The sequence below is a fragment of the Meleagris gallopavo genome, chromosome 1, assembly GCF_000146605.3.
Source record: "Meleagris gallopavo isolate NT-WF06-2002-E0010 breed Aviagen turkey brand Nicholas breeding stock chromosome 1, Turkey_5.1, whole genome shotgun sequence".
Lineage (NCBI taxonomy): Eukaryota > Metazoa > Chordata > Aves > Galliformes > Phasianidae > Meleagris > Meleagris gallopavo.
In genome coordinates this window covers 16,021,097-16,045,030 of record NC_015011.2, presented here as the reverse complement: position 1 = coordinate 16,045,030, position 23,934 = coordinate 16,021,097, and the positions used below count along the sequence as shown (strand labels likewise).

At 34.6% G+C, this 23,934-nt stretch overlaps 1 protein-coding gene across 1 annotated transcript in view; it reads right to left on the bottom strand.

Annotated features, from left to right (window-relative positions):
• SEMA3E (semaphorin 3E) overlaps positions 1 to 23,934 on the bottom strand; it is a 66,817-nt gene that overhangs the window by 26,746 nt on the left and 16,137 nt on the right. Inside the window, exons 4-5 of the mRNA XM_010728349.2 lie at positions 10,215 to 10,308; positions 1,844 to 1,963 (exon numbers count right to left, since the gene is read on the bottom strand). Of these exons, the coding sequence (XP_010726651.1) occupies positions 1,844 to 1,963; positions 10,215 to 10,308 (214 nt within the window). The remainder of the gene's footprint in view (positions 1 to 1,843; positions 1,964 to 10,214; positions 10,309 to 23,934) is intronic.

Here is a 23,934-nt window from a genome sequence, read left to right as displayed (position 1 = left end):
ATGTGGATGTGTATAGGATATGTGGAATACATTAGTGTAAAACTATTTTTATCACTGATAAAAATCAAACAAGTCAATATGTACGTGTGCAAGAAAAAGATCTCTTTCTATTTTTGTTCTCCGAGGTTTTTATATTTGGGTTAGGCTAAAACCTGGCAACAATATTCACATAACAATCTCTGGTTCCATACAAATCATGCATAGGAATGCTAACCAGAAAGACAGCTAATTTAAAGTTCAGCTAATAACTGTAATATGAACGCATATCTTCATAGACAGAAGACACATTGTGTATTTTTTTTGTCATGAAATAAAATAAAAACCTGCTTTCACATTTTGTTACAGAGTTGAAGCCTAAGTACTAACTTTGGTGTGTGCTCTATAACTTTTAACCCCACACCATGGTAAGCTATGAATGATTTAAGCTCACAGAATCATTGCAAATTTTTTATGAACTCCTTAAATGAGAATGTAATAGTACATGTAATTACATGAATGTAGTTCATGTAATCAGTACAATTTCTTAAGAAGCAGTTGGTAATGTAAATATTTTCTAAATTCTTGTTCCTTATGAAAAATAGTCACTGTTTTAAGATATGGCTAAAGAATTTTCGCTTGCTATTTTCTCAAGTGTTTTCCAATATACATTTAAATACATTTACAGATTTAAATACAGATTTAAATTTCAAATATGGTGTAAATTAAAAACAAAGTTTGAGGCCACAATGCAGAGAATTCTATACTTAAAGGAATTACACCTTCCAGAGAGAAGAGCAACTTTACTTCTATATTGAGACGTTCATGTTGTTGTTACTACACATGTATAGCTGGTCTTAACGCTGAGTTAGCAAGGATTCAAGTATTGAGCTTACAGTGGATATCATAATATTCCAAACACGCTTTTGTAAGATGAATTCAAGTATGATTTCAAATTCATGCAGGAAAATAAACCATGAAATTTTCTCTCTCTTCTGATTCCAGAGAAAACTGTCCTGACATTTGAGAGAAAAAATGTCTTTTCTAGTTATGTTCATTGAAAAGATGCTGCACAACAGATGAACCACCATAAAAGGAAAGTATTGAATCTCCTTGCCAAACATTAGCTGTAGTTACGTCACTTTTAAGATTAATTATTGCAAAATTTTTGGAGTGAGAAAAATCCAGAGTCTGGCTCTTAATTGCAAAGAAATTTAAATTCTTTGGAATTCAATTACATTCCAAGTTGAAGAGCATGAAATATTTTCTAAGTAAGTTCTCCAGCATAGGAATTTTCTCAATGTTTTTCTAGTGCAATAATTTTGTGATTTTCTTCTAAATAATCTGCTTTAATTTTTATTTCATTTAACTGTATGATCATTGTGTTTTTATTATTTTATGTTGTTGTATAATACCTCTTTAGCACAGAATGTGGTGAAGATTCAGTTGTTTGATTGCAACAACAAGAGGAAATGACCTCATATTGAAAAAAAGAGCAGCATGTAGAATTTCTAATTAGAAATTCTAATCAAATAAACATGTTTAAAATAGTATTTTAATCATATCTGGAGTCATGAAATAATATGGAACATCCAGAGTACACTTTTAAAAGTGAAAAATAGAGGATTTTGAAGTTTCACTTCTTAAAGCTAATATGTAATCAGAGTAAAGATTTCAATTTGTTAATCGTAGCAGAAGATTAATGAAAAATTTCATGGGAAAAAAAAAAGATACTCTAAACACATTTATCTCCAATGAGATATAGCCAGGAAAGGACAATATCATTTAAGTTTTTGGATAAATAAAATTTCTCTAGTTATCCAAAGCACTACTGGTTCCATGTTCTTTCTTCTCCTATTTTCTGTACCTTTCAACAGGCGCTCACTATCCGGTTCTGTTCGGAGATGTGCCATCCGATTCATGGTGCGAAAGACAGCAGCATCTCTTCCCCAGTAGTCACTGTAGAGACCAGTGAAAAGTTCACCACCTGTAGACCACATATAAAACAAATAAAAAAACATGCAAATTTGATAATTTTTTCTTTATAACAATATAATTTCCTTGAATACTGTGGATGCCGCATTACAAGCATGGCTCGTTATTGTTTGCCCAAAAAGGGGTGACAAAGTGTCAGTAAGTTACATGCAGCTTAAAGGGTTTATAGTTATTGTTCATATCAGCACCGTAGCGCTTATGGTTGAAACACTATGAGGTCAACAATTTTTAATTTTGTTCAAAAGACAATGTCTTTGGAATAGATTTGCACAAAAAATGTGAAAGCATTAAAATGACAACCACATAAAGAACAATAACGTCTGTAACATCAAGCGTCTAAATACAATTATCTCACTCTCAATTCAGTTAGTGCCTTGCCCTTGAGATACCTACTCTTTATCAGAACTTAAGATTTCACCAGTGCTGTTCCCCTGACGCATGGTTTGCTTCTGAGCACTTATAGTTGTGGATTTGTCTTGTTAATGAGGAGCAGTGTTACTTGGTCCCAGAACTGGATGCGGGGTTTATGAGTACTTTAGAGATGGAGTTTTCTCCTAGGTTGGAGAGATAAGAAACTGCACTTGCCAGTTTAGAGTTCATTTTTATAAAGAAACACAAGTTTTATTAGGCTGAGATGCTTTCCCTTTAGCTTGCTGAATCTGTTCTACTATACCTGGGATAGCCACATCTGGCTGTATCTTGCTGGATGAAGTACTTAGGTGTTCAGAGGGCAAGAGAATGGATGGTTCTCAGAGGTCCCTTCCAACTCTAAGGGTTCTGTGATTCTATAATTCTAAATAAGCCTGTTTTTCTCTGGCCTGTTTTTCTCTGGCCTAGCAATGACTTGTTTACGTATCTATAAGCTATTCACCAGAGTAGGGACAGGATCTGGTGGCAAATATTTGCTGGCAAAATTATGAGAGCAGAACAGGGACTGATTTTCAAAAGGGCATTTATGAATTAAGCAAGTGTAGTGAAATATTATAAGCTATATTGATTGCCAGTAACTTTTGAAAATTTATATATCATTAGATATAACCACTGAATACATATGCTCAGAAATCTGGCCTATCACTATCTGGGTCAGATATAACCAGAAATAATTCCATGGGTGTGATTCCCTATAAACTAGTCAAGCAGTAAGAGTAATTTACTTCATATCCGTTTGGAATTAGAATACAAATTTCTTAGGCCTAAATTTAAAAGCTGAAAATGTTGGTCACTAGGTGGCATCCTTATGTCAGAAAACAACACAGCAGGAATTACCCTGCACAAGAAGGAAATTAGTTATTGCCAGTTCTTGGCTAATCTGAGTGGAGATTTCAGTGGCACGGTTTCCTACTCCCTAATCAAAACAAACGACTCGTCATTTCAAATAACATTTGCTGGCATTTGTAAACGATTACAGCAAAAGCAAGAATGTTGCTTGTTGGTCTCCCTCAGTGTTTGAAATTTGTTTATTTTAAGAGATATATATGAATTTAATGGTACAATAACTCTAAATAATGATTCTGAACAGTTTAGAGTAGTTTGGCAGCTGGGGCTGGTTCAGAGACCTCTGCTGAGCATAGTTTTCCCCTAGGCTTCACCTTATGAAGAATGGATATTATCTTGTAAAATACATGATGATAATTCAGTGTAAAATATTGCCAAGTGAAATTAAAAGTAAATATAAATTATAGCACCAGTAGAAGTAATAGAAAGCTTTACTTAAAAAAATGACAATAACAACAAAAAACCAGAGAGGTGCTTAAACAGAAGAACTCACCAGTGTCTGAATAATGTTCCAAGCAAGCGTTACAATCCTAATTAATGAATTACATTAGTCATAAACTCCTCTCTAAGAATTCCACTCTATAATTTTTGTTTTCTTCTTGTTCAGTTTTTTTGGTAAATTATGGTGATGTATAATAAAAATGAGCCTGTTGTCTTTTCAACACAGTAGTATAATGGGGAAAGTGCATTCATGCAGGCTAGACAATTCTTCACATTTTGCTAGTGATCAAGATTAATTAGCAGTTATACAAATATTCAAAAAGATCAGATGGGGAGGCTATTCAATCTATTTGACATAGGTATAAAGTATCTGTATGCATAATTATCTGCTGGTATGTCACCCCACCATATACTGGGCAACTTATCACTGATTTTACCTTTGAGATTCCAGGAGAAATAAACTGAAGTCTTGGATGGATTTTGTTCCACGGAAGATAACTTACACATACAGACATTAAATCTGATTTTTTATAATGAAGTATTTCTAAGTTAAACATAAGACAAGTAACAAGAATGAACAGAAGGCCTAGGGAGGGAGATGAGATAATATTGAACTATGTGACACAAGTGTATTAAGCATAATTCTGAGATCTCTCACACTTTTGACATTAAGCGGATCTTCTCTTTTCCTGTTCAATAGCTCTTTGCCCACGACTTTCAAATGAATGCTGTGAATCTTGAACAGTTAGGTTTTTAAAAGTGCTAATTCTAGTTTTAAAGACAACTTGAGGTTGTGTTTTGAAAAATCTTAGCATTATTTCTATCTTTTTATCCTCTGTTGGTACTACATATCAGCTCACATCTATCTTAGTTGCAAAGTTTTGTAGTGCTGCAGATCACTGATAAACCAGTGTCTTCCAGGAAAAATCAACTGCAAGTTGAGTGATTTCACAGACCATCACCATTCTTCCTCTTTTCCAGAAAAATTATAGCATCAGTGAGGAATTACATGTACACATACTTGACAAATTAATGGCTATGGTTAAGTTTAACAGAGTCTGGTTACACCTGATGGAACAAGAATTAAAACTTTCTTTTTTTGCCTTATTTAAACAAATAAAAATTCTCATAGCTCTCAAAACCAAACTGAAAATTACATATATACACACAAAAATAGTTTTAGTTCAAGTGATGTAGTAGCAGTATCGTGTCCAGATGTGGAGTCCTCAGTACAGGAGAGAAATGGACCTGTTGAAGCATGACCAGAGGAGGGCCACAAAAATTATCCGAGGGATGGAACACTTCTCCTACAAGGACAGGCTGAGAGAGATAGGGATTAGATGGGACTAGATAACATTCAAAGGCCCCTTCCAACTCTAAGGACTTTATGATTCTATGATATGTACACACTTTTGAACACTTATTTTTTTCAAGCAAGTAAGTATATCAAAATTCTGAGGGTTTGCTTACAAGGCACCTGTATTTTTTCCATGTTCTTGGATTAAAGAATAAAGCCCATTTTCGTTCAATCAAACCCAATTTTTATCTGAAGCCTAGAATTTCTGGGTAACAACCCTTGAACTGATGCCTAAGATATCAGAAACTACAGAAAATTTTGATAAAATGTCGAAGTTTATATAATAGTCTTTGAGCTACACTTCAGTTAAATTATTTTTTCCCCTATTTTTTGTTGCTTAATTAATTATCTGAATGTTGCAGTTATACACCATCGCCATATGTAACAGAATCATAGAATCCTTAGAGTTGGAAAGTACTCTCAAAGGTCATCTAGTCCAACTTCCCTGCAATGAACAGGGACATACACAGCTAGATCAGGTTGCCCAGGGCCTGGTCCAGCTGTGCCTTGAAAGTCCCCAGGGACGTAGCATCCACCACATCTCTGGGCAACCTGTTCCAGTGCCTCATCATCCTCACTGTAAGAGATTTTTTCCTTATATCCAACCTAAATCTACTCTGTTTGAGCTTGAAGCCATTTCCACTTGTTCTGTCATCACAGACCCTGCTAAGGAGTCTGTCCCCTTCTTTCTCTAGCTCCCCTTCAGATACTCTGAAGGCTTCTCTTGGTCACTTCACAGCCTTCTCTCACAGCCCGAGCTCTCTCAGCCTTTACTCGTAGGAGAGGTGTTCCATTCCAGGGATCATTTTTGTGCCCCTCCTCTGTACGTGTTCCAACAGGTCCATGTCTCTCCTGTATTGAAGACTCCCCATCTGGACACATTATTCCAGGTGAGGCCTCATCAGCACAGAGCAGAGGGAGAGGATCACCTTCTTCACTCTGCTGGCCACATTTCTTTTGATGCAGCCCAGGTTATGGTTGGCTTTCTGAGCTGTCAGGGCATACTGCTGGCTCCTTGACAGCTTCCTATCCACCAGTACCCCCAGGTTTTTTTTAGCAGGGCTGCACTTAACCCTTTCATCCCCCAGCTTATGTTGCTAAAGGGGGTTGCTTTTACCCAAGCCTGTCTAGGTCAGTGAATTTGAGGTATATGTACAATCATAAAAAATTATAATTATTTAAAGATGCATCAAATAAATACAGAGGATATATATATAAACATGCATATACACGTAAAGCATTGAGTCATATCTCTTTTCACTAGATTTAGGTCTACTCATGCTTACCTGTTTTTAATCCACATAAAATGACTTTCATAACATGTGAATTTAAAGAACATACAAAGCCATGAGACTGATTTTGTTCTTGTGTCTGTTAACTGCACTCAAGCTAACTATATAAGGAATAAAGCTACTCTGATCTGAATATATGATGGGTTAAGTACGTTTTTATTTTATTATCACTGTAATATCCATTCTACATCCTATACAGGGCTATATCCATACTACATCCATCTTACTTTGGGCTCCTATTACTAACAAAGAACTTGTATTTACTGTTTTTAACGTGATGGCTCTACAGCCTATCAATTTCAGTCAATGTTGGAATTTCCATTTAACAGAAGTTCTCAAACTATAAGGTAATTTTGAAGTTTTATGTGCTCTATCCATTACCATTAGTTTTACTGGACTAAGACAAAACAGTCAGATTTTTAGCAAATTTCATTTTTCACCATAGACAACCACAAAATCAAAATAAATAGGCAATTACTTATCCAATAAACTTTCTGACTATATTTACTTTTTCTGTCTGTCACTCAACTTTTGTCTTCTGTTCTGAGATAAACCGCTTTATTTTTAATTCATTGTCTAAAGTAAATTAAAATACACAAAACATGAAGCTGCCCTAGGACTGCAAACAACAGAAACTATTAGAATGGATTCCCTGGGTGTAAGGCTTATCATTACTTACTTGTGAAAAATTTCAGGTAACAAAATATAGGCATAAGCTAATTTCTCAACTTTCAAGAGGCAGTGTGATCTAAGTTAATCAGTGTGTGTGATCAGATATCAAACAGAGTTATGGCTATTGAAAACAGATGGGAGAGTTCACTGCAAATAATTTCTTTTTTTAATACGTAGTTTACCTAAATGTGCACTCATCTAACATCTGTTTTGCTTCCTGATGGTGACAGTAAATTGTTAAAAGTTAATTGTTCATAAATTGGGAAATTCATTACAAGCTACTTTACGATTGGGTCAGATGACACATAATAAAGCTTAAAAGAACACGGATATAGTTTTAAAATCATGAACTACTGTTTTCTTGAAGTGAGGATTTTAACAGAAGTGTTGAGATAAATTAAGAGACACAGCACAATAGAGTTTCTTTGCTCATAAATTAATTTGCTAAATCTGTTTCTAATTAGGGATGCTGCAAATGATCTTTAAAGCTGAAGAACTTTTAAACTTTTATCAGAAGTAGATCAAGTTTCTTTGTTAGCCTAATCCTCACTGTTAATCAGTAGCTACACAGGTATAAATTGCTGTGTCAATGAAAGTTAGAGCTGTTTCTTACAGAGGTGGAAGTAGGTTTTGGATTTTTTTGTTACGAAGAAAGGGAAGCTGGGATATGAAAGGCTTTGGTAAAAGTTTTGCTTAATTTTTTTTCAAGGACTTGCACACCAACTGAGCCTGAATGGAAGAGTGAAGCATCTTTGAATACAACTTCCAAAGGAAAATTACTTCATACCAACTAAAAGGAGTTTTCATGTCCAAGAAACTGGAGGGTGTGAAAAAGAAGGGAATTTCCAAGTGTTGGGTGGAGGACTGGAAGACCAGTCCTGAGGAGTGCATGGTGTTGACATGTCCTGGCACGGGGTCACAGCCACCATCAGCTGGTACCAGAGTTGGTATGAAGGATGGAGCATCCCTTTCTTTAGAGTGCATTTGGCATTAGATACTTCAGTCTGTTTTCAAAAATCAATTAAAAGATTCTTTAATATTAAACATGTTTGCATTTCTGTCTTTGACCATTTTCAAATGGATTCATACAGAGGTAAAGGATATACAGTCTGTAATTTAAGAAGCAGCATTAATTCTATTTATTCTGTAAGCTATATGTTTCTGGTTATTAGAATACAGTAGAATACATGGAAACAACTTTAGGACGTTTTTCTTAACTATTGGGAATGTCTAACTCCAGTAGAATTATAAATATAATAAATAGGTCAAAGAACGTTGCTTTGTTTTTAAAACATTCTATAATTACTTGAAATAAAATAATTTCCATTGGATCAAGGAAGCCTCTAAATAGCTTTCTCAGGTCATATTAGTCTTTGTGAAGTGGTGAAAGTTTGTCTGTTTTTTGGATATGTATCAGTGATGTGATAAAAATATATTATTTTCCCATGTTACACTTGCATATTACAGAACGCTTTGTGAGATTGATCTTCTAAGTCTTTGACTGGATGTTCAGAACAGACCACCGATTACAAAAGAAAGACTTTTTTCATGAATTACCTTTGCAGATAAAACCGGGAGGATCCGTAGGACCTCCCATAATAAAGGCACAGTAATGAATAGGCCAGAAGCACAACAACTAATCACTAGTCTTGAAATGCTCAGTGGGACAATCTGGCTTCCACTTGAGCAAATAAAATTCACATTGATCTCACAGTAGGAACATGATCAGGTTAATTTATTTACTTATGTCTCAGTTAAGATTGAGAAGGACTTCCAAGATCGTGAGGTTTCAGGCCTACAGCAAATTCCATGGGATAAGCCCTTGCACTCAGGCTTGAGCTAAGATTGTAATCTGTTAAAAACTGTAGAAAAAATTTGGAAATAAGAGTGGAAGAAAGGCGTAACAATCTGTACGTAATGGATTTTGGAAGGTCAGACAAAATGCAATCTAATTTTTCCCTGATTCTTTCATGACTTCCTAAACCAACAACCCAAGAATTTGAGCTGTAGTGTTTGATAATGAGAATTAACAATATTTTGATGAATTGCAGCAATTTGAGAGATTTGGCATCACTAGTAAATATTCTTCTTGTACTTTGTTGTTTTAAATGAAAACATAAACCTACCTTAGAAAAATATATATTTGTCACTCATGACCAGTACCTCCTCAGCATATAGGTGATTTGTATCAATTCAGTTAATGATTAAAAACTTTAGCTGTCTAAATTAAAGTTCCAACTCTTATATTTTAAATGAAATGTAAAAATCAGTCTCTCCCTTTTTGTAACCTTGAAAAACTTAAAATTTATTTGATCTTTAGCTTCTCTTTTCTAGCTCTTTCTTTCAATTACTATTCTTTTTGAATGTTCAGTTTTCATTTTATTTGTATTTCCTAAAAACATAAAGTCACTGTGTTACTCCCTAAGTGTATCTAAATTCCACCTTTTACCTGCTGTTCCAGTGTGTTTTTAGCCAATGTACTATAATATTGCCATGTTTGCTTCATCTCACAAAATGTTCTCAGGAACAAATTACAGTGGAAAAAAAACCCACATGGCTTACTGAACTACAACTTCAAAGTTCATAGCCCTACAGTGATAAACTTACCAGCAAAGCAATGAGGAACACTAGCTCAGCACAGATATCTGCCACTGCAGGAAATACACTGAATTCTGTTATAATTGTTGATTGAACGATCAACAGAAAATCACTTGTTTTTTTAGAAGACAACACAGAAAAAAATTGTTTCAAATTCAAAAAATACTATACATTATGTAAACAATAAGTGCCTCAGATTAAAAAAAGAAACAATACAAAACAAAATTTGCATGTTTACAAGATGCCTGCTAATCAGATTACATCCCAAAAGATAAAAATTAGTAAGCTTTGCACATTTATCTCAGTGATTTATAAGGCTAAGCTAGGTGTATTGCTTTGCTTTGAAATAAAGTAGGAAATTATTTCCAAAATTACACAATCAATTACTTTTTCATCACACATGCCATTTAACCTCTACTAACTCCACTGAAACATTCTTGCTGGAATAAATGCTGCCTGAGATGTAACATTAACACAGCAGCAGTGTGAGGATTAAGTGTGACACATAGAAAGCAGTGAAAGACTGACAACACCTTGGCATGCTGAAGAAAGATGCTCAAAACGACAGATTGACATGACCATGAAGCTTGTGACATAAAGATCATTACCAATTAAGATGGAAGTGAAGGAAGAAGTAGGGTCAAAAGGGCACCTGCCTCGTCCTCTCTCAAATTTGTGCGATTCCAGTTGAAACAGATGATCCTTAAAAAAAAAAAAAAAATCACAGAAAACAGTGTAAGCCCTACAGGCAAATAAAAAAGTCCTCAGAGACCAGCTTTAACTTTGTTATATCTTTGTTCTGAATTGAATTCATTAGGGAGAAAATGCAATTACTGTTGTTCACTGATATGCTCATAAAAATTATCCGGTTTCTACAAATCACTGCTGTGTGTGCACTGTCCCAAAAGAATCGTTTAAATATGCAGTAAAATTGGACTTCTTTCATGTATATGGGAGCTGAATATTTCTCTGTCTTTCCTCCAAATTACCTACACTTTAGATAGAAATCTTGCCATGGAATGTTTTTCCCTCTTTAAACATTTTTTCCAATGGTTGTTAAAATAAATCATGCCGTGTTATCTTCTGTTTTTAGCTTTTAAATGTTTATCTATCTTCTTCCTAAAAGTATGCTCAGAAATGTTATAGTTTACAAAGCAGATGTAACTTCTGCAGAATATAGGCATGAAAAAAACATAGGCAACTTTGTCAAATTTCCTTTGTAAGTCTTTAAAGGCAGATAAATAATTTGCAATTAAGATTTTCATTTGGATTGGTGCTTTTCTCTCACCTTTTTCAAAAGAACCCAACAAATACTGTCTGAATAAATTATCAAGTGAGAGTACTTTTCAAAAGATTTATATATTAACCCCCCCAAAAAACAAAACAAAACAACAACAAAACAGAAAACACAATCCATATAACAAAATGCAGAGATTTGTGAAGAATAAAAGGGGAAATAGAAAGAAGGCTCACCTATGAAATCTCCATAAACCACACAGACATAGAATCATAGAACTGCTCAGGTTGGAAAAGACCTTACGGATCACCAAGTCCAGCCACAACCTAACCATACTACCCTAACTCTAATGACCCTCCTCTAAATTACGTCCTTGACCACCGCATCTAAACAGTTTTTAAACACATCCAGGGATGGTGACTCAACCACCTCCGTGGGGAGCCTATTCCAGTGCTCAACCAACCTTTTTGTAAAGAATTTTTTCTGATATCCAACCTAATCCCCCACTCTGGCGGAACTTGAGGGCATTTCCCCTCATCCGGCCACCTGTCACCAGTGGGAAAAGACCAACCCTCTCTCACTGCAATCACCTTTCAGGTATTGGAAGAGAGCAGCCTACATTTCCCCAGACTAAACAGCCTCGGTTCCTTTAGTTACTCCTCATAGAACGTACTCTCCAAGCCCTTCACAAGCCTTGTTGCCCTTCTTTGGACCTGCTCCAGCATCTCAATGTCCTTTCTGAATTGAGGTGCCCAAAACTGAACACAGTACTCGAGGTGAGACCTCACCAATGCCGAGTACAAGGGCAGGATTATTTCTCTAGTCCTGCTCACCACACCATTCCTGATACAAGCAAGGATGCCATTGGCTTTCTTGGCCACCTGGGCACACTGCTGGCTCATATTCAATTGACTATCCATCAGTACACCAACATCAACAGTGTGACTGAGAAACTGAAGTAGTCTAGCAGTTTCACTTTGATGTAAGAGTTTTATTCAAAAGAATAATGAAATACAGATTTTATCAAAATATTGGATACATTCAATCTATGTATTCAGCAAACTATCCTCAAATTCAGGTTGTTCATATATGTTAGCAAATGTTTTGTAAGGATGTTTTGTAAGGCATAAAATTATTTCTGACAGTGCTCCCAGATCCCCTGGAATTGAGAGTTGAATGTGCCTGGACCTCCTCCTTACAGCAAACATGCCAAAAGAGGTCCAGGAGGCTATTTTATAATAAAAGTCATGTTTTATTAGATTGCAAATTAGTACAAGTCAGTATATCCCAAGGAAATATCTCAGTACATGTACACTGGAGAAAACAGAAATAAACAGAAGTTGATAAGCAATTTCTTTCCTTTTCCGCTGTGGCCTGATGGCCCTTGCATAGTTATTATATGTCCTTTTAGTCCTTATTTCCAGTAGCCAGAAATATGTACTTTTGGGAGGTACTTAAACCTGAGTATGTCTACTCTTTCTGTTATCTTATGTACTTCATCTAGACCATTCTCTTCTGTCCACCCATCCCACCGTACAACCTACAAATCTCTTCCTCTCAGCACCTCTGGGTGCAATTGCCCACAGAGTAAAACTAATACTACTTTCTGATGAAGCACTCCACTCATGGAAGCTATGCTCTCCTGAAACTCTCCCGTAAGAAACATACAATATGCACAATGAGCAAAGATGCAGAAAGAGTGTTCATTGCATATGACAGAAAGCTGCTAAGATGGCTAAGGGTTTAAAAAAAAAAATTGTAGAGAATTTAGCATCCACACATTGATGATTGATGGAATATCTGAACGCATTTCACCTAAAGGAATATGTTCTTGATTTTTCACAAGCCCCTTCCCTTTAAAGCACTTCTTAGTTGACTTCTTAGATCACAAATGAGCTAAGCTGTTGTACCTATCTTTCATTCCTATCTGTCTAAACAATAAATGCCATTTTTTTCCCTGCAACTTCTGGTCAAAAAGAAAGAATTCCATTAATTGGATAATTTCCATAGAAATGAGATGCAACCCAGAATACAGTTCTGGAAAGTAAACCTGTTTCATATCTACTTGAACTGAAAAAGCCACCCCCAAAATAAAGACAACAAGAAACCAACCTCAAAGTAATGAGTCCTAAAGCCCATGAATTAACCAGGAACTCTCAATCTCACCTCCTCAGAAGCTCCTGTGTTAGCCAAACCCTGGCACATTATCTACAGTAGGGCCTGATGTTATAGCTGACGTAGCAGAAAATGAACATTCTGAGTAGATACTGGTGTTGCAAGAATATTATTTTTTGCTGTATCAGCTACGATTGCACAGTAACCATTCCCATTCTGCATTTGGGTAAATGTCAAACAATGAAGAAATATTTCTGTGTGTGTGGAAATCTCAACCTCATTCCATACATTTCAAACATTGCATATCAGTTATTTCTTTAAATCTAAATACTATAATATTTTGGGTCAACAGGAGAAAAAGAATAGCAAGGAGAGAGTAGGAATAGAAATAAAAACCTTCTGAAAGTACAAAAATGGACTAGGGAGTCATAATTGTAGTAAAATACTATGTAAAGTAAATGTTCTAAGAAGTTTTGAATGTGTGATGCTATTTATTCTCCAATCACATATAAAAAAATTATGAAAAAAACTTACCTTCTGGCACCTTGACTAAAGTAATTGGTAATGAATTATGTCAATAAAGAAAAAAACATATTTCTAGATTGCAAGATGTAGAATTGAGGGGGGGGGATAAACAGAGAGTTTCAAATTAAAAAAGTTTTGTAGACTTAGTGCTTTTCATTAATTTTTTTACCCAACCAAAAAAAAAAAAAAGAAAGAAAAAGAAAGAAAAAGAAAAATGGAATTACCAATCAAAAGATAAAGGAAAAATATTGTATCCAGTTAAAGCAAAACATGCTCAAGTATCAAATATTATCAAGTGATCATATATGGGAAAAAAAATACTGGCAAAAGTTGCGTTATTTATATTTATACTTTAAGGTTCACATTTCTTCCTATATAGAGAACGATAAGATAAATTCCCTATTGAAGGGCAATAGGTGATCTCACTTTGTTATTATAAATTATATTTCCTATTCAGATCTTCCTACATTAAAACTCCAGTGATTCTCAGACCAGGGAATCTTGGCCCAGTATGGGAGTCTTCCAGAAGATGTGGAAGGATTTTTAGTAGCTGTACACCAAAGTATGGCAATGAAAAAGCTGCTAAGTGTAGCTAACCCTTCTCCTTAGAATCAGAACAAAATCAGTGGTGAAGACAGAGATATTTCTTTTAACATTTATAACATTTATGTATTTAATGCAGTTAACTTTATAACCATGGAATTAAACATTAGACGGTATGCATGGTGTCCTTTTACTATCTATATTTTAACATCTGGAATTTCTGAATGAGGATTGTAGCTTAAATATATAAACCCTTGCTAACAGTGAAAGTAGATAAAAATCTGGATTTCAGTTTAACTTGAAGAAGTTTCTAAGTGGATCTCATCTGTCTCAGGATAGGATGCACATCTCATAAAAGCTTGCAGATGCATGAAACTATTTGAAAAGTCATTGTTAAATGTAATCAGTGACTCCTCCAAGAGAGATTTTCCACCTTCATCATTTAGGTCAGCATACCAAATATTCCATGGTTGCAGTAAATTATCCCCATCACTGGGACAAGTAACTGAAGATCAGGTGTTAAATGTGTCAGCTTCCACAGAACGCCAATTTAAGTGAAATAAGCATTACACATTAATAATCAGCTTTGAAGGCTTATACCATAATTCTAAATCTCTTTGCTGTTTGTGACATGGCAGTCCTTTTAGAAATGTCACAAGAAAACTGACAGTTTCATCAAAGGTTACCCAACACAGCAATCCAACTTTGCAATTTATTTTATGGGTACTTATCAGTGGTTATGATAAAATTAATGCAAGGAAACCAAAAAAATAAAAAATAAAAATAAAAAAAAAAAAACCAAAAACCTATGTAGGAGTGGATGTGAAATTACAAATTTCTACATCTAGTTTGGAAAAAGTAGGTGCACTGGTTTGATTCACGATAACTTTGACCCAGAAAACATTATACAGTTTTAAGTATTATTAAAATAATCATGTCATTTAAAAAGAAATAGCAGATATTTCCAAGGGCATCAAGCATTTCACCATTAACTTGACATGAATTGATAATTTTGGACAATGAAGAAGAACGTAGGTCATAAATAATAAAGAAAGAAAAGGTCAATCAGAGCCATTAAAATTTAAATAGTGCATTTAACTTTTGTTGCAGAAAATTGCTTTCTCTCATGCCAAGTACTGCTTTGCTCTGGTTCAAGAAAGCATTTATGCATGTGATTAATTTAAAGCATATGCTTACTTTCATTCCTACTCAGCAAAGCACCTAAGCCTATTCTCAGCTTTAATGCAAAGTCTGTATCTTTTAACTAAATCAGGGGCTTTAAAATATAGAGGATTTGATTGGGATTTCCTATGATATTATTTTTATGAGAAAAAATAATTTGATTTTCTGTAAGTGGATTTTTTTCCACTCTTAATTGTTAGTGTTTTCCAGGTAACAAATAAAGTAAAACATATCACGGTGACATTTTAAAAGGAAATTTAAATTGTTTCACAATTTAATTCTTTCGTTACAATCTTAGCTGTATATTTTCTAGGAGACCTATGCCTTTGGGATTATTTTATTTATTATTAAAGAAGTTTATGCTGTTTATACTGTAGAATGGTATTCATATTTATTTTGAAGGGGCAGATTTTTTTTTTGTGAATGTAGTTCTTAACACTGTCTATACTACTTCCTATTATTGTAAGTCACAGGACAAAATTCATTATTAGTATTAATGATCTCATGATTGTATGATTTTAGAGTAAGAATGACATTACATGCAAAGCTATTTCTTATGTTTCATATAGTTGGAGACATTTTGAAAGAGTTCTTTTAAAAACTATGAAAGTTCACCTGCAAATTGTGTCAAATGGTAAAAATGTAAAATAGAAATAATGAAAAAGTTTTTTAGATATGAAACGTATAGGGAGTATGAACACCATGAATTCACCTTTTAATTAATTATAGGGCCCTGCTTGAGGACGAAGACTGTTGGAAATGGATTGGACACACTGATTTCTTAAGGGAAGGACAACCTTATGGACTGCCTGTCTGAACAAGTGAGCTGGTAAAGTGGGCTTTCAACAAGGATTTTCAGAAGTGGGGTCTAAAGCCCAGAACAGCAAGTGGACAGGGTACATGAGGGAAAGAAATCCAAAAGGGAATCTTAACATTCCTACTCTGAAAAGAGAATATTCAGAAGTATTCCTTGCCCTTATGTACACTGGTGAACAAGAGTTGTGAGGTTATCTCTTGCTTGCACAGAAACGTCCTCCCACATAGCACTTCCACTGAAGCCTATTGCAGGTTTGCCTTTGTCCTTTATGATAATTACACTGAGACACAAAATAAAGAAAATAATTGGATTCACAGTTTCCAAGCACTCAGTTTAATTTTTTACTATTACTATCTCAAGCTAAACAATAAAGTAAAAAATAGGAAAAACTGTGATTTAAAAATTTCCCCAAGTTTTATAGTCAATGAGACACCACTGCAGCTATATTGACAGTTTTAAGTTCCAAGGAATTTGTGTAATTTATGAAATCTCAAGGACAGTAACAAAATTTATCCCACGGAAAATAGCATTTCAAGGAATTCAGTAGAGCAAATGTATTATTTATGAACAAGGAAAGCATTTGTTGCCCACAGGTATTCTTTGATTTTTTAAGGCAGTTTTAATCTTACCCTTACACCTTTAAAATCTGGCATTTTGTACAACTATAAACAGTCATGAATAGTAACATAAATTCCTTGGCTCCTTTGGTAAGTTTATGTTAAAATTAATAATATACTTTAAATATTTTATTTTCAATAACAGATTTCACTTAGAATCACATAGAGAATTTCACTTGTGCCACTGGATGAATACAGAGAAATTTTGTGACAGCAACAGAAAATGAAGTACAATTCACAGAATACACCTCATCTTTAATTTTTTTGCACTATAACATTTTTGTTATAAATACAGACAATATTTTGCAAATACTCTTTTACTCTGTGTATTATCAAAATATTTTTCTCAGTGTGTTTTTTTTTTTTTTCTTTGTATCCTTGCCTATCCATACGTTTTTATTTTTACACGGACAGACATGCTATATACATTACGCAGAAGCTTCTTTTTGGAAAAACAAACCTTTGTAAAAAGATAATCTGACACATCACAGAACATTTCTGTGAATCAGCAGAAAATAATTCAAATATGTCCCCAAAATGATCGCTCCACTTCATCATCCTACTTTAATCTGCACATTTCCTTCATCAAGAAGGCACTTGGTGAAAGAGATAAACAGTAAAATATATTTTCTTTGCACACCAACAGAAAATAGCACACCCTGTCAGGCCTGAAAAGACTTCTTATGTCATATAGGCTATATACACTGCAGACTACATTTAGACAAAAAAAACAAAACAAAACAAAACAAAAAAACATACATTAGCAGTATCTGATAATTACAGTTTCCAATATTATAGGTGTATCTGGTTGGTATAAATCCAACAAAGCATTTAAAAAAAAAATTAAAAATCTAAAAGCAGTGGAAAAATAGTCAATAGCATTGAGTTTCTATTAAATATATATATATGTTAATAAATTCCTATTGCAAATTGTCAGAACACAGATATGAAGATGAACAACACTGGGGTGCTCCAGTAGTGAAATAACTTTTCATGATGGAAGATCTTCTAAAACAATTCCAAATGGTAATTTGTAAAAACGTTATACATACTGGTTATGTTATTCTGCCTGCTTTCAGAGGATTAATGCATTTAAAAATTACGCCTTCCATGTTCATTCAGCAATATTTTTTATTTTGTGAGCCAAATGGGGATACACTATTAAGGATAGAGTTCTCAAAGAAATCTCCGAAATAGTCAGTTCTCCTCTATTTGACATAATCTAGATTATTTGGGGGTAGCATTTCTTCTGAGAAACTGTTTTCAATCCTCTTTACTATGCAGTGACATATTTAAAAGATCAAACGTCCCATGGGACGAAAGTGCATAAAATATTACAGACATTAAATCCTCCCTAAAAATTCACATTTTTTAGATCTATGCCTTTTATTCTACATTTAAATGAGTAAGACACTTGGGCACCAATGAAAAAAACATGTTTAAAATCTGGAGCTGTGTCAAACTGCTGCCTGGGTTTGCTAAAGGATTAGCAATTTGTAACTTATGTCAAAATATCTACCCTAAAGTGACAGAGATAATATATTTCACTGATCTAATTCATGTTAAACACTCTGGCAATGGAAAAAACCTGCATACAGAAATCACAAGCATCTATCCTTAACAGTTAGAAGTTATTATACACAACTGATTGAATTTGTCAGAATTTTAGGAGGCACAGCTTTGCATAACCTTAGCTGTAAAGATCATTAAGATCTTGTGTGAATAAGATCATTAACAACATAATTTAAGATTATATTGCAGTAGTGTGATGGTCAGTAGGTATGAAAGTTCCAGAAACTCCATAAGGGATCTCTAATTAAGAGGTTTACGTGGAGAAGTAGTCTTGTAAGTAGGGGCTACAGAATACAAATGCTCAGCACAGAGGCAAAGGAGTTTGAGCAGGGAACTTCTCTTGTCTTTACATAGCTAGCCAAGACCTTCCATATTCCTCAATTTTGACAGTCTAATCTTTTCTAGGGACTGCGAGGGCCATATCAGAACAAATACAATATAAACACCCTCTCATCTGATGATTACTAACAGTTAGGGGACAAAAGTCATGAAAAAAAAACAAACAAAAAACCAACAACCTCCTAAGCAGCTAACAGCTGCAACCCCCAGTCAACTCCTCCCAGCTTTATGGCATTCTGCACAGTGTTGCATGGTATGGAATAATCCATAACCTAATTCTAGCCACATGTCCTGGCTCTGCTCTACCCCTGCTGCTGCTCTGTAACTGCTTCTTCAACTTGCCTGGTCTTGTTTCTACAACACAGCAACAACCTGACGTTGCTGTTAACATCTGTTTATCTGAAACCAGGATGCATAGGAAGAGATGGCAGAGACTGGAATGATCTTCCTATTCACATCAAGTTACCACATCAGTGGAATATTTCTTTGTGTTTGGTCTAATAGCTTTATTCCCCTGTGTTGATTCCTTTTTTCCTGGCCACCTGTCTTTAAGCTTCTGAAATACAGGTTTAATACAGTGGAAAATTCATTTCATGTAACTTATCGATAAATAAATTCTGCCAAATTCTATGTGTTGTCATATTTAGATAGAATCCAAAAATAATGAATGCCACTCCATTTCATAGATGGAGAGTGCTGTCAAACAAACTTGTTGTCAATTGCAACATATAAGACTGACTGATAAGAACAATGGTACTGATCCAGAATACTCGGATTTCTCTGAGGCATTTGACTATATACAGCTGTTTGATGAAAGAATCTGCATTGTGAAATTCTTAAGGAATATGAACTGCTGATATATATTAAAATGTAGTTGTTATTAGGTACATAACAATTATTCCTCTTTTACTGAAGATTTCTTGTTGATAAAAAAGATGATTTATTTGTTTTTGTTTTTTGTTTTTATTTATTTATTTGATGGGGGGTCTGGAGCACAAGTCTTATGAGGAGTGGCTGAGGGAACTGGGATTGTTTCTTTTAGAGAAAAGGAAGCTCAGAGGTGACCTTATAACTCTCTACAACCTTTTGCAAGAAGGTTGAGACTTGGCCTCTTTTCCCAGCTTACTAGAGATAGGATGAGAGGGAATGGCATCAAATTGCACCAGGAGAGGTTCAGGCTGAATATTAGGAAAAATTTCTTGTCTAAAAGAGAGGTCAGGTGCTGGAATGGGCTGCCCGTGGAAGTGGTTGAGTCATTGTCCCTGGAGGTGTTCAAGAAATGTTAAAACGTGGTGCTAAGGGACATGGTTTTGTGGGGAAATATTGGTGATGGGTAGATGGTTGGGCTAAATGATCTTGGAGGTGTTTTCCAACCAATTAAGCATCTCTAGAAATCTTTGTCCATCTTCTTATATGTGACTACTACCTATTTAGGTATCTTAACTCAGTATAAAGTTAAATGGAAAAAAAATTGAGCTCCAGAGAGTAGCTTTGAATCAAATGCCAAAATATAAAGATGAATTTCTCAGTGTGATGCTGTGCCAAGAACTCAGCACTTGAGTCTATGGAAAGAGGAATCTCAAACAGAAGTAGGGAAGTGACCTTGCCTCATCAAATAGCTTGTCTGGTTGTAGTGCATGCCCTTCCACAACACTTAAAAATACTGCAGAGTTCAGAGGAAGGACACAAATATAATTGAGGAATCCTTGTGATAGGAGGATTAAGGAGCTATATTTATTCAGCTTATCAAAAAAGTGAAGAGGTAGCTTGATCTTTGTGTATAGGTACTCATACATGGAAAAGATTTGGAAAAGATAATGAGAGACTTTTCAACTTTGCTATCACAGGCATATCAAGGTTAAATGGCAGGAAGCCGATATTAGATAAATTTAGCTTTGAGTACTTGGAAGTTTTCTAAGTGAAATAGTAGAGTTGTCATTATTTGGATTATTTTAAATGATAATGCATAATTTCCTGAAGGTTTTAATTCAATATTTGGGAGAAATAATCCATTCACTATGTGACTGACCACACAAAATGTTCTCGTTCTGGCCCTTGTTTCTACTTATGAAACACCCATTATACTTTTCCTTGTGAAGAACTCAGGGGAAGAGATTTTCCTTTTCTTTGTTACCCTTACCAGTGATTCATATATCCAACCATTCATTAAGATAATTATTACAAGCATATCTCATGAACTTGAATTTCTCACATAGACATATGCATTGATTGGGAAGGACATTTTTTTGTGTTACAAGACAATGTTTATCTTTTCAGAAACAGATCAGAGACTGGCTAGATTTGAAGATGGAGTTGTTCTTTAAACTGGGGCAGAAAATTATTTCATATATTGCTTGGCTAGTTCTTACTCATTTTCTCAGGAATACATAGGTAAGTTGTGAGTTCAGTACAAAATACTTCTTCAGGTTATGGTTGATGTAGATCTTTGTTTTGTAGTTTTTTCCTGTTACACCAAAGCACTTCTGTTGTTTGCTATGAGCATAGGAGTAATGCCACATGATAAATTTTCTGCCTTTTGTGATTTTAGGAGGCATTTTAATTTCTTTTGAAATACACATGTTTTAAGTGTTTTAATTGCAATAAAATGTAGTGCTTCTAGATGTATTGGTGCAGTTTCACAGCCTGCAAGGTGAACATTCAAATTAGATGATATAATCATTTCTGGTTTTAAAAAAATCCTATGATAGTAGTTTTATTACTTAGCATCACTTTACATACATGGACTCTTGGCAACAGTTTAAAGCGAATCTAAATTGTTTCACACAAACTAGAGGTAACGACAGCAATAATTAAGCAATTTCATAGCATTTATCGTTGCAGATTTAATTTCATAAATAGATTGTATTGATAAACATGTTAAGATTTAGTGGATAGGTTTCTAAGTAGTAGCTTTTCAGCCTTCCAAAAAGGATCACTTGGTCTCTGAGCAAATATTTTCAGGGTAAGAATTTGTCACACATTCTGTGTAATGAGGGACTGACCAACACCCTCTTCTGTTTGATCAATGAAACCAGGTGTTCCTACTCCTTAATCCTCTACAAACTGGGAGCTGAGATGAGTAATAGGAAAAAGCATGGAGAGGGAATAACTGAACAAATCATTTTGTTTTGCTTATAGAAAGATATGTCAGAAACAATATCCTTAAATAATATACATCAATCTGATATAATTTTGTTCCTTACCAAAAGGCGAAAGATTTATGACATTACCATGTCATTACCATTATGTCATGTGAAAATTAAACTAAGATATGACTTGAACATTCTTTCTTAACTTCTATGTCAATTTACTTCAGTTTGTTAAAGCAAGAACCGAGGGGCTTATTTTGCCTCTGTTTGTCTGGGGGAAAGTTTATTGCACTGTTGAACCTTACCTTATTTTTGTTCTGAATAGAAAAAAAAGTATCCCTCCCAAAATCCAGTGAAGTATTAAGGGAAACACAGGTTGGAAAGAAGGTATCAATTTATCATTGTTATTCCCTGACTAGCAAAATTCTATTAGGCTAGTTGAAAAAGAAATAAGTTAGTAAGGAGTATGTCAGATTAAGGACACTTAGCGTATGCTCTCTGAAGACACCAGTGCACTTTGTGGAAAGGATGACTTTGTCATAAGCTTCTGAAGTGGAGAAGCACAACTGTAGGCAGTTTAATGAGTTATCTCACTGTGCAGCTTAATTAAAGATGTCAACACAATGTACAGTTGTTCTAAAAGAAAAAATCTTAATCATAGAATTATATAATCATTTAAGTTGGAAAAGATCATTAAGATCATGAAGTTCAACCATCTGTCTAACAATAGAAGTCCACTGCCAAATCATATCCAACAGTGCCACTTTCACACTTCTCTTAAATGCTTCCAAGGATCACAATTCCACCACCTCCCTGGGCAACTTGTTTCTATGCTTGGCCACCCACTCTGTGAAGAAATTCTTCTTGATATCCTATATGTCCCTTGACATAACTTGAGAGTGTTTTCTTGTGTCCTATCACATCATCCGAAAAAAAGACCAACACCCTTCTCTCCGCAGCCTCCTTTCTGGTAGCTGTAGAGATCAATGAGGTCTCCCCTCAGCTTACTCCCCTCCAAACTAAACAACCTCAGATCCTTCAGCTCCTTCTCATATTTCTAATGTACTGTTGTATTCCACAATTCCTATTCCCTCAACAGGTTTCCCATGCAGAGGAGCCCTCTTTAGAAATCAGCTGTGCCTTATCTCTTTATCTCTGTGCCTTATCTCTATACAGTTTGTAAAAAACAGAGGATGCTACTTCTGCACACGGTTTTCTTTTGGAATTTCCACTCACTTTGCAGGTTCTATGGAGGCTGATTCATATTTTTACCTTTTTTTAATGGAATTCTGATCTGGACTTGTTAAAGATGCTTCATTTATTCATTAATTTGTCAGTCTGGACCTCTAAAGTGCTTCTGGAGCACCACTAAGACCTTCTGCTCTATTGAGTTGATAGATCATTAAGACAAAAAGCATTGACTGTTGATTTATCTGCAGTCTGCATCTTAGTCTAAGGTTCATAATAATTTACCCACAGTATCTTGAGCTGTTCACAACAGTATACGAGTACTTCAGTAGCAAATACATGTACAGAAACAAAAATTGATACTGAAAAAAATTGAAAACTGCATTTCTTCTAGTACTCTTCTGCTACTAAAAAATGGAAGAGTGAATACATATGGAATGGATGGATGACAGATGAAATGGACTGGATGGCAGACTTTTTATTTTATATTTTATTTTATATATGTATATTTTTAATATTTCATTTTAATATTTTTCATTTTCCCAGTGGCAATCAAAAGCAGCAAGCATGACAGTGGTGGAGAATGAAAGCACAGTAATTTATTTTTTTTTACTTTTCCTTCATCTTCTATACATGATTTGAAGAATTATCTCAGATTTGTTCTCACAGAATATGCGTTAAGGATACATTGATTGTATCATGGAAAATTTGGCTTGGATGATATCTGACTCTTGCTTTGTTCACACATTCTGAAAAAAGGTAATGAGATAAAGAAAATTCATATCTGGATGATTTATAGACAAATACAGACGCAAGCTTTTCTAATCTGAATGGCCTCTAACATTTGAAAGTATTTCACAAGTTAAATGTAATTTAATGAAATTACATTTCATTACAAAAATGAAAGTTAATGTATTTCATAAAGATAATAAGCTCCCTTATTGTTTGGCAATTGCTTTGTATTTTGTAAAAATATCTAGTATGCTCTTGGTAACAGCAGCTTAGTTGTTCCTTCTGCAAAGTTAGCACATATTTTCACCCGTTTGTAATTTATTTCTAAATGACAGAAGAATGTTTGTTAATTTGATGAAATGTTTAGAATTT